Genomic DNA, 14777 nt, shown 5'->3' with positions numbered 1-14777 from the left:
AAGCCAATGATCTCCACTTACAGCCATATCGAAATATTCCGCCATCTGTTTTCTCCACAGAATATGGTTGTGACCCCATAAATCGTAAAACTGCAAGAATTGGCCTCAGATGGTGACCAATACTTGATGGAGGGTGTGGTTGACTGACCTCCATATGACTTGCCTTATTATTACGGAGGGATTTAAAAATTTGCATTTTATTTTTATGAAAATGTGTTGTAGCCGATTAAGGTGGTGCCAAAGTCAATGTTGCAGGATCATAAATTATTCAATTGATTAATGAAATTAGGTGGCAATTGTTTACTTAGACATTCCAATTAGTCCTAAGTTTTTTTGCATAGTACATATGCAGCACCGTTATACATAAACATGACAAGTCTTATTTTATATGCACTTATATTCACACTAACAAAAAATAATAACCTTATTTTATACGTTTTATTACTTAAATTCTCTACATTGTCACATAGAAGAAAGAAAATCTTTCAGACTCGTTTTAGCTGTTTCTTGTTGCCCTTTCTTTTTAGACTTGAATAATACTTTTCTCAAATTGTCCATCTCTTTTTCCTTGCTTACAACTGGTTTGGACAAGGGTGGAACTGATTTATTGTGGTTTGAATTCGAATTTTGGGGGGTATCCGACTTGAACTCGTAAATGGATGGGGAGTTATTCACCTCAGTCGTATCCATTGAGTTTGGTGTGGGGATGAATAGACCAGCATTTACCTCCTTATTTCGCCTCTTTCGTCGTTTGGACACTGCCGAATGAAATGATGACGGAGAACTTGTAATATCGGAAGAATTAAGAACGGCTGGGAAACTGTTTAGGCTCTGAGGAAACATTCTCCTTGGCTTCTTTGTAACAATCTGGCAAGATGATGAGCACTGACCACAAGTGATTTCCTATAAAAATAAAAAAAAATTATTTCTGCATCAATATCACCCAACCAGATTTTACGACAATAATATTTGATAACATACGACAGCGTTACTTGCTTGATCCACTCGTTTGAGAAGAAACCGTCCAAACTTTGTCTGTTTCAGAATATCTTTTTTGCTTTCGTCCAGTTTTCCAGACTTGACCAACTTTCTTATTTTTATTGGAATAGGTTTCGCTTTCACAATTTTGATTTGGAAATTACCCGTGTCCATTAATTTTTCCCCGCACGTCCGACATTTGCTCCTTGTCACGTTTCCTCCACCAACAGTCATCCTTTAAATACTTTTTAAATGAAATAATTCAATTACTTGTGTTTTTAATTTTAATTGTTAATTTAACTTACTGAGTAAAACAGAAGTAGAGTCTGTAGAGTCTGAGATGAGATGAGAATTTCCTTTTTGTTTACTTCAACCAATGCAATGAGCTTAATCCCGCATTTCAGTGATGTTGTTTCTTCAAACCTTAAAATACATGATCTATGCTTCAAACCTATGCAATTTAAAGAGTCATTTTTTGCAGATTTATAGTATCGATTTATTTGGACACAAGAAACTGGAGCAAAGCAAAGCACGTGGGTTGTGTGACTATACTACACATGTACGTGACATGTCTCAGGAGTCAGAATCCTCAATCCACGATGTCAGTATTATTAACATGTTAATTTTTTGTCCACTCAATAATTATCTTGATTGTCTCGGCTGCTCAATTAAACCTTTCGTCACTCACGATTAAAACTGGCTACTACTGCATTTAATACTATATTAAGGTAAACTACCATTCATTAACAATTTATTTGCTCTCGTAACTTATAATACAAGGTGCAAATAGTATTTAACTTATATAATAGCTTGTATCGATAGCTTATATAGATTTATATCTGTAGAAATCGAAGACTCCTTCCTCTTGCCATAATTAGTTATAATTTCGGATTATCCGAGTCAAACAATCGAACAATGGGAAGCAACTCTGACAATGTTGGTGGCAAGAGCATTGAGGAAAAAATTAGCTATTTGAAAAATCACATTTCTAGCTACCCTGATTTTCCAAAGCCTGGAATACTGTTCCGGTAACTCACTTTCACATGTCCAACTCCAACCATGTAATCTGGCTTAAGATTTATCAGACTTGTTCCATACAATTTTTTTCAGAGACATGTTTAGTCTCCTCCGTGACCCCACAGCCTTCAGAGTGTTGAAAGATGTGATGGTGGAATACACCCGAAATAATATTGGAGAGGCCGAGGTGGTGGTGGGGCTGGAGTCACGGGGCTTCCTTTTTGGGTCAATTTTAGCCATTGAATTGGGTAACGCTTAATTAGCTCCCCCAAGACTCGAAGAATCACAAATTCTACTCGTGTTTGTTTTCTAGGCCTTCCATTCGTCCCGATTAGGAAGCCTGGAAAACTTCCTGGAGCTTTGAACAAGGTCACGTATTCCTTGGAGTATGGAACGGTATATAAATACATATTTATTCACTTGAAGCCAAGCATTAGTAGTTATATAGCTACTTCCTACTTCTTATAACATCTTCTTATCCAACCTCAATGTTAATTATTTTGGTCAAGGATACTTTCGAAATTCAAAGGGAAAGTATCAAACCTGGACAAAATATTCTTATTGTTGATGACCTTCTGGCCACTGGAGGTATTACAACAATAAATTTTCCTCTCACGATTATGGTAATAATAATATGAGATGGTTTTATCAAGGTTCCCTCAATGCAGCAACTACCCTTATTGCCGATTGTCAAGCCAAAGTATCTGGCTGTCTAGTTATTATGGAGTTGGCGGATTTAAACGGACGAACCAAGGTGAAAGCTCCCATCCATAGTTTGATGAGCTTCTAAGCCATTAAGTAGTTGAGAAACACATTCTTTCAACATTTTCACATTCCTAATATGTGATTGTAATTTTATTGTCTATTTTCCTAATAATAAATCGGCAAATCAAAACTTTATTCTATCTGTGCACATTATTGCCAGAATAATACGTTTCCTCTGGGTAGTCGTCGTCCTCTTTTTCGTCGTCGAACGCGTTGTCTATGTCGAAAGTTGCTTTTCGCCATCTCTCAAATGCCTCTTCATAATAAAATTCCTGGTCGTTGGCTTTTGTGGTCAACTGTTTTAATTGGACAGTTTTTGCGAGCTGCTGCTTCTTTAGATACTTGAAAAAATCTTGCTGTCTCTTTTTCTCAGCGACAATCTCCTCATTAGTTCTCCGTAATGTGGATAACAATGGAGAATGGAGACGTTCAGCATCCGGATCCTCCTCCAAGTCTTGCTCAGGCACTGTTGTAAGCTTTGCCTTTTTAGTGTGAACTCTTTTAACCATCTCTGTGATCTGTTGAAGAGAGAGTAAAAATATTTATAAAATACTTAAAATACATGTGTAAATGAGATATTCCATTGATCATTCTAAATAAGCTAACCTGATTTCGTATCACGTCATGGCGAACTCCAAGAACATCTTGTCGCATAGAAATCGAATCATACAATTCCGATTCGAAGGTTGGAGTAGATACTTCTGCAGGGACTTGTTCAGCATCATCCGACGACACAACAGTTACATCCTGTTGTTGCCTTAAATATTTAGGACTTATTTGAGAAAACAAATTATTTGAGGTAGTGGGTACAAAGTCATCCCCAAAGTCGCATTTGGTTAAAAGATATTCCACTTCGGCAATCTTGGAGTGTGTCTTGTCCTTCACAAATTCTATTGGGGGAACTATTCCAATCACCCTTAGTTGGGTCAATTCATGTCGCAACCTGCCAGCCGCTTTTCTTAGGATGGGTTCGATAACGTCATCCTTACACGTCCCGGAACCCACCCAGTAAACGTTTACTCGAGAAAAATCATTGGACACGTTTACTCTGGAGACAATTAGACCTAGTCCAAGGAGTTCTTGAGAGACTTCCCCAGTGGACATCATACTTGTAATTTGTTCCATAAACAATGCATTGAGAACTTCTACTCGTCGCAAGCATTTTTTCGACTTGACAGGAGCTCCAGAAACTCCCCCACCGCGTACAGAGGTCCCCATCTCAACAAACGTTTTTGACACGGGTTGATCCACGGTGAAAAACTTTTTCCTGAAGAACAAACATACATCATATTCAGTTAATCCTATTGTTACCTACGATCTGCTTTTGTAATAATAGATGTACTTGGAATGACTTGACCCCGTCATCAGTTTCTTGATGAATCTCGCTTGTCGGGATACGTCAAAGGAGGCATTTTTGCAGGGACAAGGGCACACGTGGAGCGATCTCTTCTGGGGGAGGAGGAGGAGTTGGCTCAGCATGTTTGATGAGCAACCCATCAACCTCAGGATTGAGATTTGTAGAGCCATGATGAACGATGATAAGCACCAACTGGCGATATAAACAAAAATTACACGGAAAACGAAATTTTAATCCGGCTGATCCATAATTTAGATTCCGAATTCATGCCAGTGAGCTGCCGCTGGTTGTTCCAGCAAAATCAACTCGATGTCGTCAATTGAAGCGACAGGTTTGCACTTTGCAGGTGAGACTGACTGACTCACGGTACAAACAACGGCTATAAACAGCGTCTCACAGGTGTGTGTGTGCTGTTAAGTTCAACCCTTTTTCGATTCTGTATTCTTTTCGGCGAATTAAGGTGAAAGTGTTCCATCCAGCGATAAGTGTTGGTTTAGAAAAACATAAAACGGTTTGTGCATCCACACGAAAGAGACGCTGGTCCACAGAGCTTAAGATAATTCATAAAATTACGCCGGAAAGATGCTCTCTAAAATAATTACCAGCACTGTTGTTTTCTGCTTTTTTTGCTTTCAAGGTAAAAAACAAAACAAATAAATGTATGCAATTATAATCAAACATTCTTGAGAGTTTAGTTTTAGCCTTTAATTGTTGGATAAATTTAGCAATTATAATCATTTATGTTTATAATTCTGTTAGGACATTAATCATTTGTTCAAACTTTTAAAAGAATGTTTTTTTTAGGAGGAGAAGCTTTGTGGTGTTATCAGTGCGTGAGCACGCAACCGGGATGTGGGACGCCGTTTGATTGGAGGTGGTACACGTCCGTAACTTGTCCAGACACGAATGATAAATGTGTCAAGATTGTGGAACGTAAAGGAGGTGAGCCATCATATCATACTAATGACTATTATACAGTATTGTACATAAAAATCCGTAATTTCTTAGCGGACGTGGTAATTACAAGAAACTGCTTGAGTCAAGTGGAGTAAGTTTGTTTGTTTTACCGTTTTTAATTTTAATTTTCTTGAAATAAATTAAGATTGCTACATATTATGTATTGTCTAGATATTCCCGACACGATGTTCCTGCTGATAAATACGAGGGCTGTCGACCGGCTGCCAAAGATATTCAGTTAGCACATTATGTCAATAATTCCATAAAACAGTTGGATGTTGCAAGGTTAGTAGTACATATATGTAAAAGTAAAAGAGATGTTGCCAACATTTCTGTCAAACTGAAGGCGTAATAAATTATCACTGACAATTTTTCAGAGACTATTATGACGAAGTAACGTGGTGCTTTTGTCAGTTTGACCATTTTTGCAACTCTGGATTCTCATTGATCAAACCAGGAATCGGATTTCTTTCTTCCCTTGGCGTCCTTGTCTTTCTGTTCTCACTTAATTAAAATGAAAAGCTACCTCATACTATAGAGTCTGTAATTTAGAAGAGTACAATCTTCGTAATCAAATTCGATATATGCTTCTAATTGATCCGTCCATGACATGTATTTGCAGAAATCTCAATCTGTCCATGATTTATTATGTGCCTTAAGTCTTATTATACCAGTGAAGTTATGATCTGATTGAAGGTCTGACAATGAGTGAATATAGATCACAATATAGATACATAGTTAATTTCGTTAATGTTGTCATTACATTGATGTTAGTAATAGTAGTACAAATACTTTTTACGAAGACTATGCAACATTTGTCCTTCACTTTAAACTAATTTAATTTAAGTAATGTATATCATTTACTGCGAGATTTAGATTTAGTAAGGTAATATGAACGGTTTTGCAACGTTGAATTTTTGTAATTTTATTAAATATTTTATTGAATAAACGATGAACAAAGTTGTGTTGTATCATTAACACAATTGTTGCAATAATTACTTTCTGTATAAAATTGTTACGGTATAAAATCACTGGAACGGAACGTCATAAATTAAATTAAATTATAAATATCCTTTAGTTATGGTTTACCCACATGTCATATGTATGCATAGCGTTCACATGTTTTGTATGTGAAATAGGAAAATGCTTACTTTACTAGATAAAGTATAGAATCACCCTCTCTCAAACACTAACTAATGCGTAAAGTTTTCGTAAAAAGTCCGGTTGTGTCATGGGTTTTGTTCGTAGTTTTGAACAGAATTGGACGTATTGTGCCGAGATCGTTGATGGACTATGTTTAATAACGGTCTTTGCTCGCCAACGCAGTCATTTCATCCCCGGAAGTAAAGTACTGCAGTTCTTGAAAATCTTGGAGTTTCTCATGGTCCTTAATGTGAGCATAATTTGCAGATAGGCACATCAAATAGTGAATCTATTTTAGACATAACGTTAGAAAACAATAGTAATACTAGATAAACATAATAATTTACCAGGCTCATAATGACCAGGGCGCATGCAACGGTTGCTAAAATGAACATGACCTCGGCCCTTTCCACATAATCCTTGCAGAAGAGTTTTATCTCATGGGTTTCACAAATTTTCATGTCATCCACCCTCGTATTATTCGGAAACAGAAAGTCTGAAACAGTTACCGAAATAGTCACAGTTCGGTTAATTGTCTCACTTATACTACAATGATCGTAAGGATTGATTAATTTTACCAAATTGTTGAAAATCGATGCAGTTTTCTTGATCGTAAGGTTGTTTTTTGTGCTAGTAGAATTCCAAAATGAAAGGGCCAATGAGTTGGGTACATCGCCAAATTAAACTCTTTGTAAATTCAGAAAATTAAAAGAGTAATTACCGCACAAAGAGACCAAAAGATGGAGAAAGTCGCAGTCACAATCGTCAAAAAACAGAACATGAGGAGCCATGCAACTTCCAAAATGTATGTGATGACCATAAACTGCCGGTTTTATAATATTACAAATTTATAGATATTCGATATTATAGATATTATGAATATAAGACAATTTTTATATGTAAAAAAATCTTCTTACAATGGCGCATGTGATTCTTCCCCCAACGCGTGCTTTCCATGCTTTGTACACCGTGCGTCGAGTTTCCCCCGTGGTGAGACAGCCCACGAAGAGGATCATAACACCCAGAGCTCCCATGCACCCTCCCACAATGACGAAGGTCAGCTGCACGGCGTCCAACCAGTCCACGCGGAAGTGAAAAACTTCTGTGAACATTTGTCTCGATAGAGCCACGCCCCTGTACATTGTCCCACAAAATACTCCAACGCCAGCCAGACACATGATCGTTGCCACCAGTGTTGCATAGGGTACTCGCGACATAAACGTCCCACTCCCGTTTCCCGCTATGGACACGAGAACAATTTATTTAGTGTATTATTTATCAGATGTGTCAGACACTCTGAGGTACAATTTTTTTCTTACCCATTTTCAAGTCACTATTTTAATTAATGGTCAATTTAGTCGTATGCAATGAACTAGGCACAAGCGAGAAGGTTGTGACTCGTTGTCCCAAATCGGTAGCACTCTCTCACAGGATCGGTTTTGAGCTACTATTATGAACTACGGCACCGTGGTGGGTGAGTCACACTTATGTCTAAACAAGGGTAATTAAGATAACGATTATTAGTTAAATATTATCGGAAGCAAATTACCAACTAAAATGTTCGATCAAAAAGAGAAAGGGTTTCATTTGACAATGGCTAATAAAATATGTATGTAAATCAATAAAGGTTTTGTACTAAACCAAAAAGAGACTACACTTTTACTGCAATGTACAAGAATGACAATAATTAAGTGTAAAATTCGGTCGGACGGATGCTCTGTGAGAAAACCAGATTAGGAAATCGTAAAAGATTTAAGACGCATGATTTTCTCACAAAAAAGCTTTAAAAAGGTATGTACAAACCATAATTATGTATGACGAACCCAATGGAGAGCACAAGAAGTAAACGAAAAAGTTTGTTTGAAACAGTTGAAGACTTGTGTTAAAGGTTTTGTTTTAGCAAAGTTTTCGTTGGTGGGGAATAAGTATTAAATTGGATGACAGTTCGTTACAGTTACAGATTTCTGTCACGCTTCGCCTCTCCTTATTTCAAGTCAAAGTCGACTTGTTTTCATTCAATTTTTAGCAACTAAAAGCTTTAAAGGCGAATCAAAGGAAGTCCATAAGGAAAGGGTTAAAAAGTCTGTTGCTTTTTAAACCTGGCATATATGCAGGTAGGGGTTTGATGATTACATACTCATTCACCCACCAGTAGTAATGCAAAACACTCCCTCAACCCGAAGAGGTGAGTGAGAAGACCACAATAGTTTGGATGATGATGAGTCGGTCTAAATAAACGAAAGTAAAATACATACGAGTTACCTGTCTCAAGTTCCCTTATTCACGCAATATAATAATAAGACGTTCACTTCTTCGGTTGTTGGCAACTGCAGGAGAGTGAATGTATAAAAAAGTATAACAAAACAATTACTTTGATTGTGCGTACCTGAGAAAATTACACACCATGCGTGACGTTCTTTGCGTTTCCTTTGCTTGAAGTATGAGCGTAGCAGCATAAATGCAATTTACGCAAGATTTTCAATCCTGCATTTTTATCATGCTCTCGCGAAATTCTTACAAGTCGGGTAATAAAATGCTATAAAACCATACATTTTGGGATAAATGCATGTTATTGTATACGAATATTTGTATCATCACAGATTGCCTAATTATGCAAGCTAAAATTATTTTGTCATTTCTTCCCTTTTATTTTTAACTGAAGTTCATTAATGAGTTCTTGCTTTTCTGCTATTTTCTCATTCATAATAGCCAAATGTTCGCTCAACTGCGTTAATTGAGTTTCGTAGTTTTCTTTAGTTAAATCCAACTCTTCTTTAAGTTCCAACTCCTTAGAATTGGATGCCCTTAACTTTTGCTGTAGGTCGTGTGTCTTCTCACATGATATAGTAAGCAGAGATCGCATTGCCTTTCCCTGTGTAAAGTATAATTAATATTATTGATTGATGAACAAACAGCTTAGAGTAGAGATAATCTACCTCATTGTGGAAATGGACCGCTTGGGAATCAGCGTATTGCAAAAGGGAGACCAATTCATTAATTTTCTTCAACATGTGTTCTTTGACCTCTTTTTCGTATGATCTCCCATTGATATCGACATCGCTGCCTTCCAGATTCACAATTTCTAACTTTCCCATCAAGTTACTGGGCTCTATTGTGGGACTTGTGACTTCAGAGGAATTTAACAAAAGATCTTCTCGTCCTAAAGTTTTGAGGATATCTTTACATTCCTCCCATTTCTAAAGAGCAAAAGATTCATTGTATGTTTATCAGGTATATTGTGGAGGTTTTTGTAATAAACTAAATATGTAATGAATATCATGTATACCCTTGAAATTCTTTCATATTTCATTTTCAACAATTGGTATTCTAACGCCCAAAATTCTTTTTGTTGCATTGCAGTTTTCAATTTTTCCAACAAATCTGGAGGTTCTGCTTCCAGATCAATTCCTTGCATCCCAGAGTCACTCGATGCAGATTTGTCGGCTGAAATTAACTTTTTCTGCTCCGAATTTGCCGACGTGGTATTACTATTGGGTATATGGACAGGGGACGCTATCTTCTCCTTCATTTGTTTCACCTGTTCTCTATATGCTTCAATTTCGTCCAAACTATTTTGCAGGGCAAATGTTAGGCTGTGATTGTCAGACTTCAATGATGTCAGTTCGCTCTAAGAATTAAAAATCATAAATAAGCCTTAAGTTAGGAATGATTGTTCGTTTGTAACTATACATTTATTTATACACACTTACAAGCATTAACTCCTTGTGAGTCTCCTCATTATGCAGGGACTCCAATTGGGATCTCAGCGTCTCAATTTCGAAATTACTAGATTGTTGAACATCGGAAAGCTAAAAAATATGAATGATTATTACATAATTGATCTAACTATGATTTAGAATTAAGTATAACAATAAATTTACCTGTTTTTGTAATTTCATGTTTTCTTCAATTTTTGAGATGAGTTCGTAGTCCAATGTTGTGGATGAACTGGATGGGGTTTCTTGTGCACTTGTATCCTTCCCTGACCTTTTCCCTTTGTGACTCTTTGCTGCAATTTCGTCCAACTCATTTTGCAAAACTCCAATTCGTTTTTCGAGTTGTTTATTTCTAAAATTTAAGCTGTCCACTTCTTGCTCCAACTTTCGAAGGGATTGGTCTTTTATTTGCAAACTTTCCGTCAACTCGGCACTCTTTGCTTGTTCATCAACTACTCCGCGCTTTAGAACCGGAAATTGTGACCTTAACTATGAAACCAGCAGATCATTTTTTTAACAATTCCAAAATTCCAAGTGTAAACTGTATCATACATTTGTTACTAAACTTACCTTTGCATACTCTGTTGCGAGTTTGTTGTACTTGGTGAGCAAGTCTGGGGGTCCCTGCTGGGACGTGGAGGTCATGTCGTGTGAGTCGTTGATGTGGCGACCGGAGAAGATAACCTGTGCCGTGAACAGATGACCAGAGGAAGAGGATCCACCCCCGCTTTGAGTGGGGTGACGTGAGACTGGAGTCATCGAGTGGGGATGAAACTGCCGCCGATCGACCGACTTTTCTGACGGAAAAAGCCACGTAAGCCTCAGCAGTCAGCAGCCAACTCTTACATTTCACATTTCGTCACTCGACGAGGCAAGTCAGTGAGTTGACCCTTGTCGTGACACGTCCGCCTCTCACCTGTGGTGCAAACATTGTGGCGAAATGGCGACATACGCCGAATTCATTCAAAGTCAAGAAGATCGGGACGGGGTTCGTTTAAGTTGGAACGTTTGGCCGAGTAGCAAATTAGAAGGTATTTAATCTCCCTAGCTCTTCTATATTATGTATTATAATTCGGAAATGTTGATGTCACGCATTACTATTTTCTGTTGTTAAATCCACAGCTACACGACTGGTCGTTCCCTTAGGATGCCTTTTCACACCTCTAAAGGAACGGAATGGTAAGCTAATTTAAGGCTAGTGTCCTGAACTGAGTTTTATCAAAACTAATTTTGGCTTGGTTCGTATTTGCAGACCTTCCTCCAATTGCGTACGATCCCGTATTGTGCACTCGTGGCAATTGTCGAGCAATTTTGAATCCATTATGTCAAGTGGACTACAGAGCAAAGTTCTGGGTGTGCAATTTTTGTTTTCAAAGGAATCCTTTCCCACCGCAGTATAATCAAATGACCGAGCAGTGTCAACCGGCAGAACTTATACCTCAATTTTCAACAATCGAGTATACAATCACAAGAGTTCAGGTCCCTCCACCCGTGTTTCTGTACGTCGTCGACACCTGTCTTGATGATGATGAATTGGTGGCATTGAAGGAGTCGCTTCAACTCAGCTTGAGTCTCCTCCCACCAAATGCTCTCATTGGAATCATTACGTTCGGGAAAATGGTTGCAGTGCATGAAATTGGAGGTGGAAATGAAGGAATTAGCAAAAGTTTCGTGTTCAAAGGCACAAAAGACCTCACTGCGAAACAACTGCAAGAAATGTTGGGGCTGACGAGAGCTGTGGTTCAACCTGGTGGAGGCCTACAGCAAAGACCAGGAGGTCAACCTGGTGGTGGTCCACAGCAACATCAACATGTCCCAGTCAACAAATTCCTTCAGCCATTATCTGCATGCGACATGCAAGTTACGGATTTATTGGGTGAATTGCAAAGAGATCCGTGGACTGTGCCTCAAGGGAAGAGAGCACTGCGGTCAACTGGAGTAGCATTATCAATTGCTGTCGGATTATTAGAGGTAAGTACACGTGTTGATTCCTCCGAGATGAAGTTTGAATAATTGTAAAAAGAGGATAAATAATTAAATAAATAACTTGTAAATTTCAGAATTGTTATCCAGGGTCTGGAGGAAGAATCCTACTTTTCTGTGGTGGTCCTTGCTCCCAAGGTCCTGGCCAAGTGGTGGACGACGAGTTGAAACATCCCATTAGATCGCATCACGACATTGAGAAGGATAACGCGAAATATATGAAGAAAGGGGCGAAACATTATGAACTCCTCTCTTCTCGAGCTGCCGCGAATGGTCATGGAATCGATATCTACTCTTGTGCTTTGGATCAAACTGGATTGTTGGAAATGAGATTTTGTTGCAATATGACTGGGTAATAATACTAACAATACCATTACGCATGCTACATTTTCAATCTTCTTGTCAATATCTCGTAATTCGCTGGTTTAGTGGCCACATGGTAATGGGAGACAGTTTCAACTCAACTTTATTCAAACAAACCTTTCAACGCGTTTTCAACCGTACTGAAAAGAATGACTTGAAAATGGCTTTCAACGCCACCGTGGAAGTGAAATCATCCCGTGAACTGAAAGTCTGTGGTGCTATCGGTGCCTGTGTCAGTCTGGGGGTGAAATCAGGCTGCGTTGCAGAAACTGAAATGGGTGTTGGAGGGACGTGTCAATGGAAGTTTTGTGTCATTGATCCTAGCACAACAGTCAGCATGTTCTTTGAAATTGTTAATCAGGTAAATTATTGATTATCCTTCATAAAAGTAAAAAGTAAATAATGCATATTGAATTTCTTCTCTCTGTCCTCAGCACGGCGCACCCATACCTCAAGGCGGTCGAGGATGCATCCAGTTCATTACACAATATCAACATGCAACTGGACAACAGAGAGTTCGTGTCACAACTATAGCTAGAAAGTAAGATTCGCATCGCTACAGGGGATTGCTAATTGAATAATTTGAATACACTGGGGTTCAGTGGAAATTCGATCGAAGAAACGTTTTTAACTTTATTTATCGAATTGAGATTATAGTAGTATCGTTAGTATTATACGTCAAATTAATTAATGTATGTTTCATAACAGTTGGGCCGATGCTACAGCCAACTTGTACCACATTTCTGCCGGTTTCGATCAGGAATGTGCCGCAGTATTGATGGCTCGTTTGGCCGTGTTCAGAGCAGAGTCAGCTTCTGATGAAGGTTCCGATGTGCTTCGTTGGGTGGATAGAATGTTAATTCGCATCTGTCAGAAATTTGGGGAATACAACAAAGACGACCCTGGAAGCTTTAGATTAGCGGAAAATTTTACACTCTACCCTCAGTTTATGTTTCATCTCAGAAGAAGTCAATTTTTGCAAGTTTTCAACAACTCTCCAGATGAGACCACATTCTACAGGTACTAATTTCTATAAAAGGAGCGTTGTTTGTACAATTATGAAAATTAATTTGTTTTTGACAATTTTCTGAAACCATTTTTAGAACCATGCTGAACCGGGAAGATCTTACACAATCCTTAATAATGATACAACCCATCCTCTACAGTTACAGCTTTAACGGGCCCCCAGAACCAGTTTTGCTTGATACGTCTAGCATTCAACCCGACCGAATTTTGCTCATGGACACATTTTTCCAAATTTTAATCTTCCATGGCGAGGTGAGTATGTAAGCTCGGACTCGTAGCACGTTGAGTAATAATTTTATTTCTAGTGTCAATTCGTTGAATTAAATTATTTTGTGTACTGTATTTAGACGATTGCCCAATGGAGAGCAGCTGGGTATCAGAACTTGCCAGAGTATGATAATTTTCGACAACTTTTAGAAGCCCCAGTTACGGATGCACAAGAACTACTACAAAACAGATTTCCTGTCCCTCGATATATTGACACTGAACAAGGGGGCTCCCAGGTAATTAGCAACCCATAGGAAATAGAATAGAATATAACGTTTCTGCTTTGCCACAAAAATCCTTCATGTATAAACTAATTTGACCTTAAAAATATTGCAGGCTCGTTTCCTCCTCTCCAAAGTCAACCCATCGCAAACGCACAATAACATGTATGCCTATGGAGGAAGTGTAAGTTTCATCAATTTTTGCTCCATTCATTGCACGATTGTGATTTTGCCCTAATTTTGGTATCTTATTTATTTTTACTTTGGCATGATTTGCTGATTGCGTTGTGTCGTTTGTTAATAACATTTTGCCTACCTACAAACAACAACCCCATTCACGTTCGCTTGGTTTTGACCTTTGTTTTTGACCTTGCAAATCTAGATGCCCGTACCAAACCAGCAATTTACTGGGGTAGGAGTAATTTTATTTTATAACGTTATTTGAAATCCTTTATGATTATTAATTGCTATACTATTCCATAATCATATACTCAAATATAGCATGCGATGAATTCTATGTATTTTTACAGGAGGGAGGAGCACCTGTTCTGACTGATGATGTATCGTTGCAAGTCTTTATGGAGCATCTTAAAAAGTTGGCAGTTTCCTCAACTGCATAAATATTATATAAATTGCAAACACATTTATTTACTTACTACCTGTCTCCTATTTAATACATAATAAGTAAAATGATATCAGATTATTTGTAGTGTGAAATTTTGAATATTATTCCCTAATTTTCAACTAGTTCCTTAAGATTTCATTTATTCTATGTATCGGATCAAACTTTAATCTAAAATTCATATTTATGTAACCCTAAGCCCTAAACATTGTATTTATCAAGTCTTTTGCATTGATAAATTAATAAATAAAGTAAAAATAGCAATCTTTGAATTTTGAGCAACATTGTGTTGGTTGAGCAACATTAATTCATAAAAAATCTAACTTCATATAGCAATTTATAATATAGTTTGTAATAGGGGT

General features: G+C 37.8%; 7 protein-coding genes across 10 annotated transcripts; 3 read left to right on the top strand and 4 right to left on the bottom strand.

Moving 5' to 3' along the window:
- Positions 1–419: 419 nt before the first annotated feature.
- LOC110861312 lies at positions 420–1483 on the bottom strand. Of its 2 annotated transcripts, none has more exons than XM_022110420.2 (3): positions 1284–1483; positions 982–1222; positions 420–903 (listed from the first exon to the last, which is right to left on the bottom strand). In XM_022110420.2, the coding sequence occupies exons 2-3, from the start codon at positions 1210–1212 to the stop codon at positions 463–465; spliced, it is 672 nt and encodes a 223-aa protein (XP_021966112.1). In that variant the 5' UTR covers positions 1213–1222; positions 1284–1483; the 3' UTR covers positions 420–462. The 2 variants fall into 2 exon arrangements, with proteins under 2 accessions (XP_021966112.1, XP_021966119.1); XM_022110427.2 differs by having other exon boundaries at positions 982–1213; positions 1284–1482.
- Positions 1484–1552: 69 nt separating this feature from the next.
- LOC110861329 (adenine phosphoribosyltransferase) lies at positions 1553–2895 on the top strand. The gene is made up of 6 exons (XM_022110438.2): positions 1553–1706; positions 1824–2006; positions 2089–2243; positions 2309–2391; positions 2505–2583; positions 2649–2895. Exons 2-6 carry the CDS (start codon positions 1894–1896, stop codon positions 2783–2785), a joined length of 567 nt encoding a protein of 188 aa, XP_021966130.1. The 5' UTR covers positions 1553–1706; positions 1824–1893; the 3' UTR covers positions 2786–2895.
- Positions 2813–4422, bottom strand: LOC110861292. Its single transcript, XM_022110399.2, has 3 exons — positions 4103–4422; positions 3367–4027; positions 2813–3278 (listed from the first exon to the last, which is right to left on the bottom strand). Exons 1-3 carry the CDS (start codon positions 4285–4287, stop codon positions 2898–2900), a joined length of 1227 nt encoding a protein of 408 aa, XP_021966091.1. The 5' UTR covers positions 4288–4422; the 3' UTR covers positions 2813–2897.
- A 99-nt stretch (positions 4423–4521) lies between these two features.
- Positions 4522–6052, top strand: LOC110861339. The gene is made up of 5 exons (XM_022110450.2): positions 4522–4754; positions 4922–5059; positions 5126–5165; positions 5246–5359; positions 5452–6052. The coding sequence occupies exons 1-5, from the start codon at positions 4700–4702 to the stop codon at positions 5585–5587; spliced, it is 483 nt and encodes a 160-aa protein (XP_021966142.1). The 5' UTR covers positions 4522–4699; the 3' UTR covers positions 5588–6052.
- Positions 5984–8355, bottom strand: LOC110861301 (neuronal membrane glycoprotein M6-b). 2 transcript variants are annotated; one of them, XM_022110409.2, is made up of 7 exons: positions 8021–8355; positions 7537–7708; positions 7135–7457; positions 6939–7040; positions 6796–6847; positions 6565–6713; positions 5984–6506 (listed from the first exon to the last, which is right to left on the bottom strand). In XM_022110409.2, the coding sequence occupies exons 2-7, from the start codon at positions 7538–7540 to the stop codon at positions 6372–6374; spliced, it is 765 nt and encodes a 254-aa protein (XP_021966101.1). In that variant the 5' UTR covers positions 7541–7708; positions 8021–8355; the 3' UTR covers positions 5984–6371. The 2 variants fall into 2 exon arrangements, with proteins under 2 accessions (XP_021966101.1, XP_035702758.1); XM_035846865.1 differs by having other exon boundaries at positions 8041–8355.
- A 413-nt stretch (positions 8356–8768) lies between these two features.
- LOC110845118 (protein phosphatase 1 regulatory subunit 21) lies at positions 8769–10707 on the bottom strand. Its single transcript, XM_022091483.2, has 6 exons — positions 10504–10707; positions 10099–10422; positions 9928–10026; positions 9504–9845; positions 9154–9414; positions 8769–9089 (listed from the first exon to the last, which is right to left on the bottom strand). The coding sequence occupies exons 1-6, from the start codon at positions 10690–10692 to the stop codon at positions 8850–8852; spliced, it is 1455 nt and encodes a 484-aa protein (XP_021947175.1). The 5' UTR covers positions 10693–10707; the 3' UTR covers positions 8769–8849.
- Positions 10708–10739: 32 nt separating this feature from the next.
- On the top strand, positions 10740–14693 carry LOC110861275 (protein transport protein Sec23A). Of its 2 annotated transcripts, XM_022110382.2 has the most exons (12): positions 10741–10964; positions 11056–11112; positions 11186–11904; positions 11994–12268; positions 12346–12640; positions 12714–12820; positions 12988–13299; positions 13383–13557; positions 13653–13808; positions 13909–13977; positions 14176–14205; positions 14324–14693. In XM_022110382.2, the coding sequence occupies exons 1-12, from the start codon at positions 10874–10876 to the stop codon at positions 14411–14413; spliced, it is 2376 nt and encodes a 791-aa protein (XP_021966074.1). In that variant the 5' UTR covers positions 10741–10873; the 3' UTR covers positions 14414–14693. The 2 variants fall into 2 exon arrangements, with proteins under 2 accessions (XP_021966081.1, XP_021966074.1); XM_022110389.2 differs by lacking the exon at positions 14176–14205 and having other exon boundaries at positions 10740–10964.
- The last annotated feature ends 84 nt before the right edge of the window (positions 14694–14777 follow it).

This window comes from Folsomia candida, unplaced genomic scaffold (assembly GCF_002217175.1).
Source record: "Folsomia candida strain VU population unplaced genomic scaffold, ASM221717v1 Fcan01_Sc001, whole genome shotgun sequence".
Lineage (NCBI taxonomy): Eukaryota > Metazoa > Arthropoda > Collembola > Entomobryomorpha > Isotomidae > Folsomia > Folsomia candida.
The sequence above is the reverse complement of the archived record's forward strand: the minus strand, read 5'-3'. Positions and strand labels throughout refer to the sequence as shown.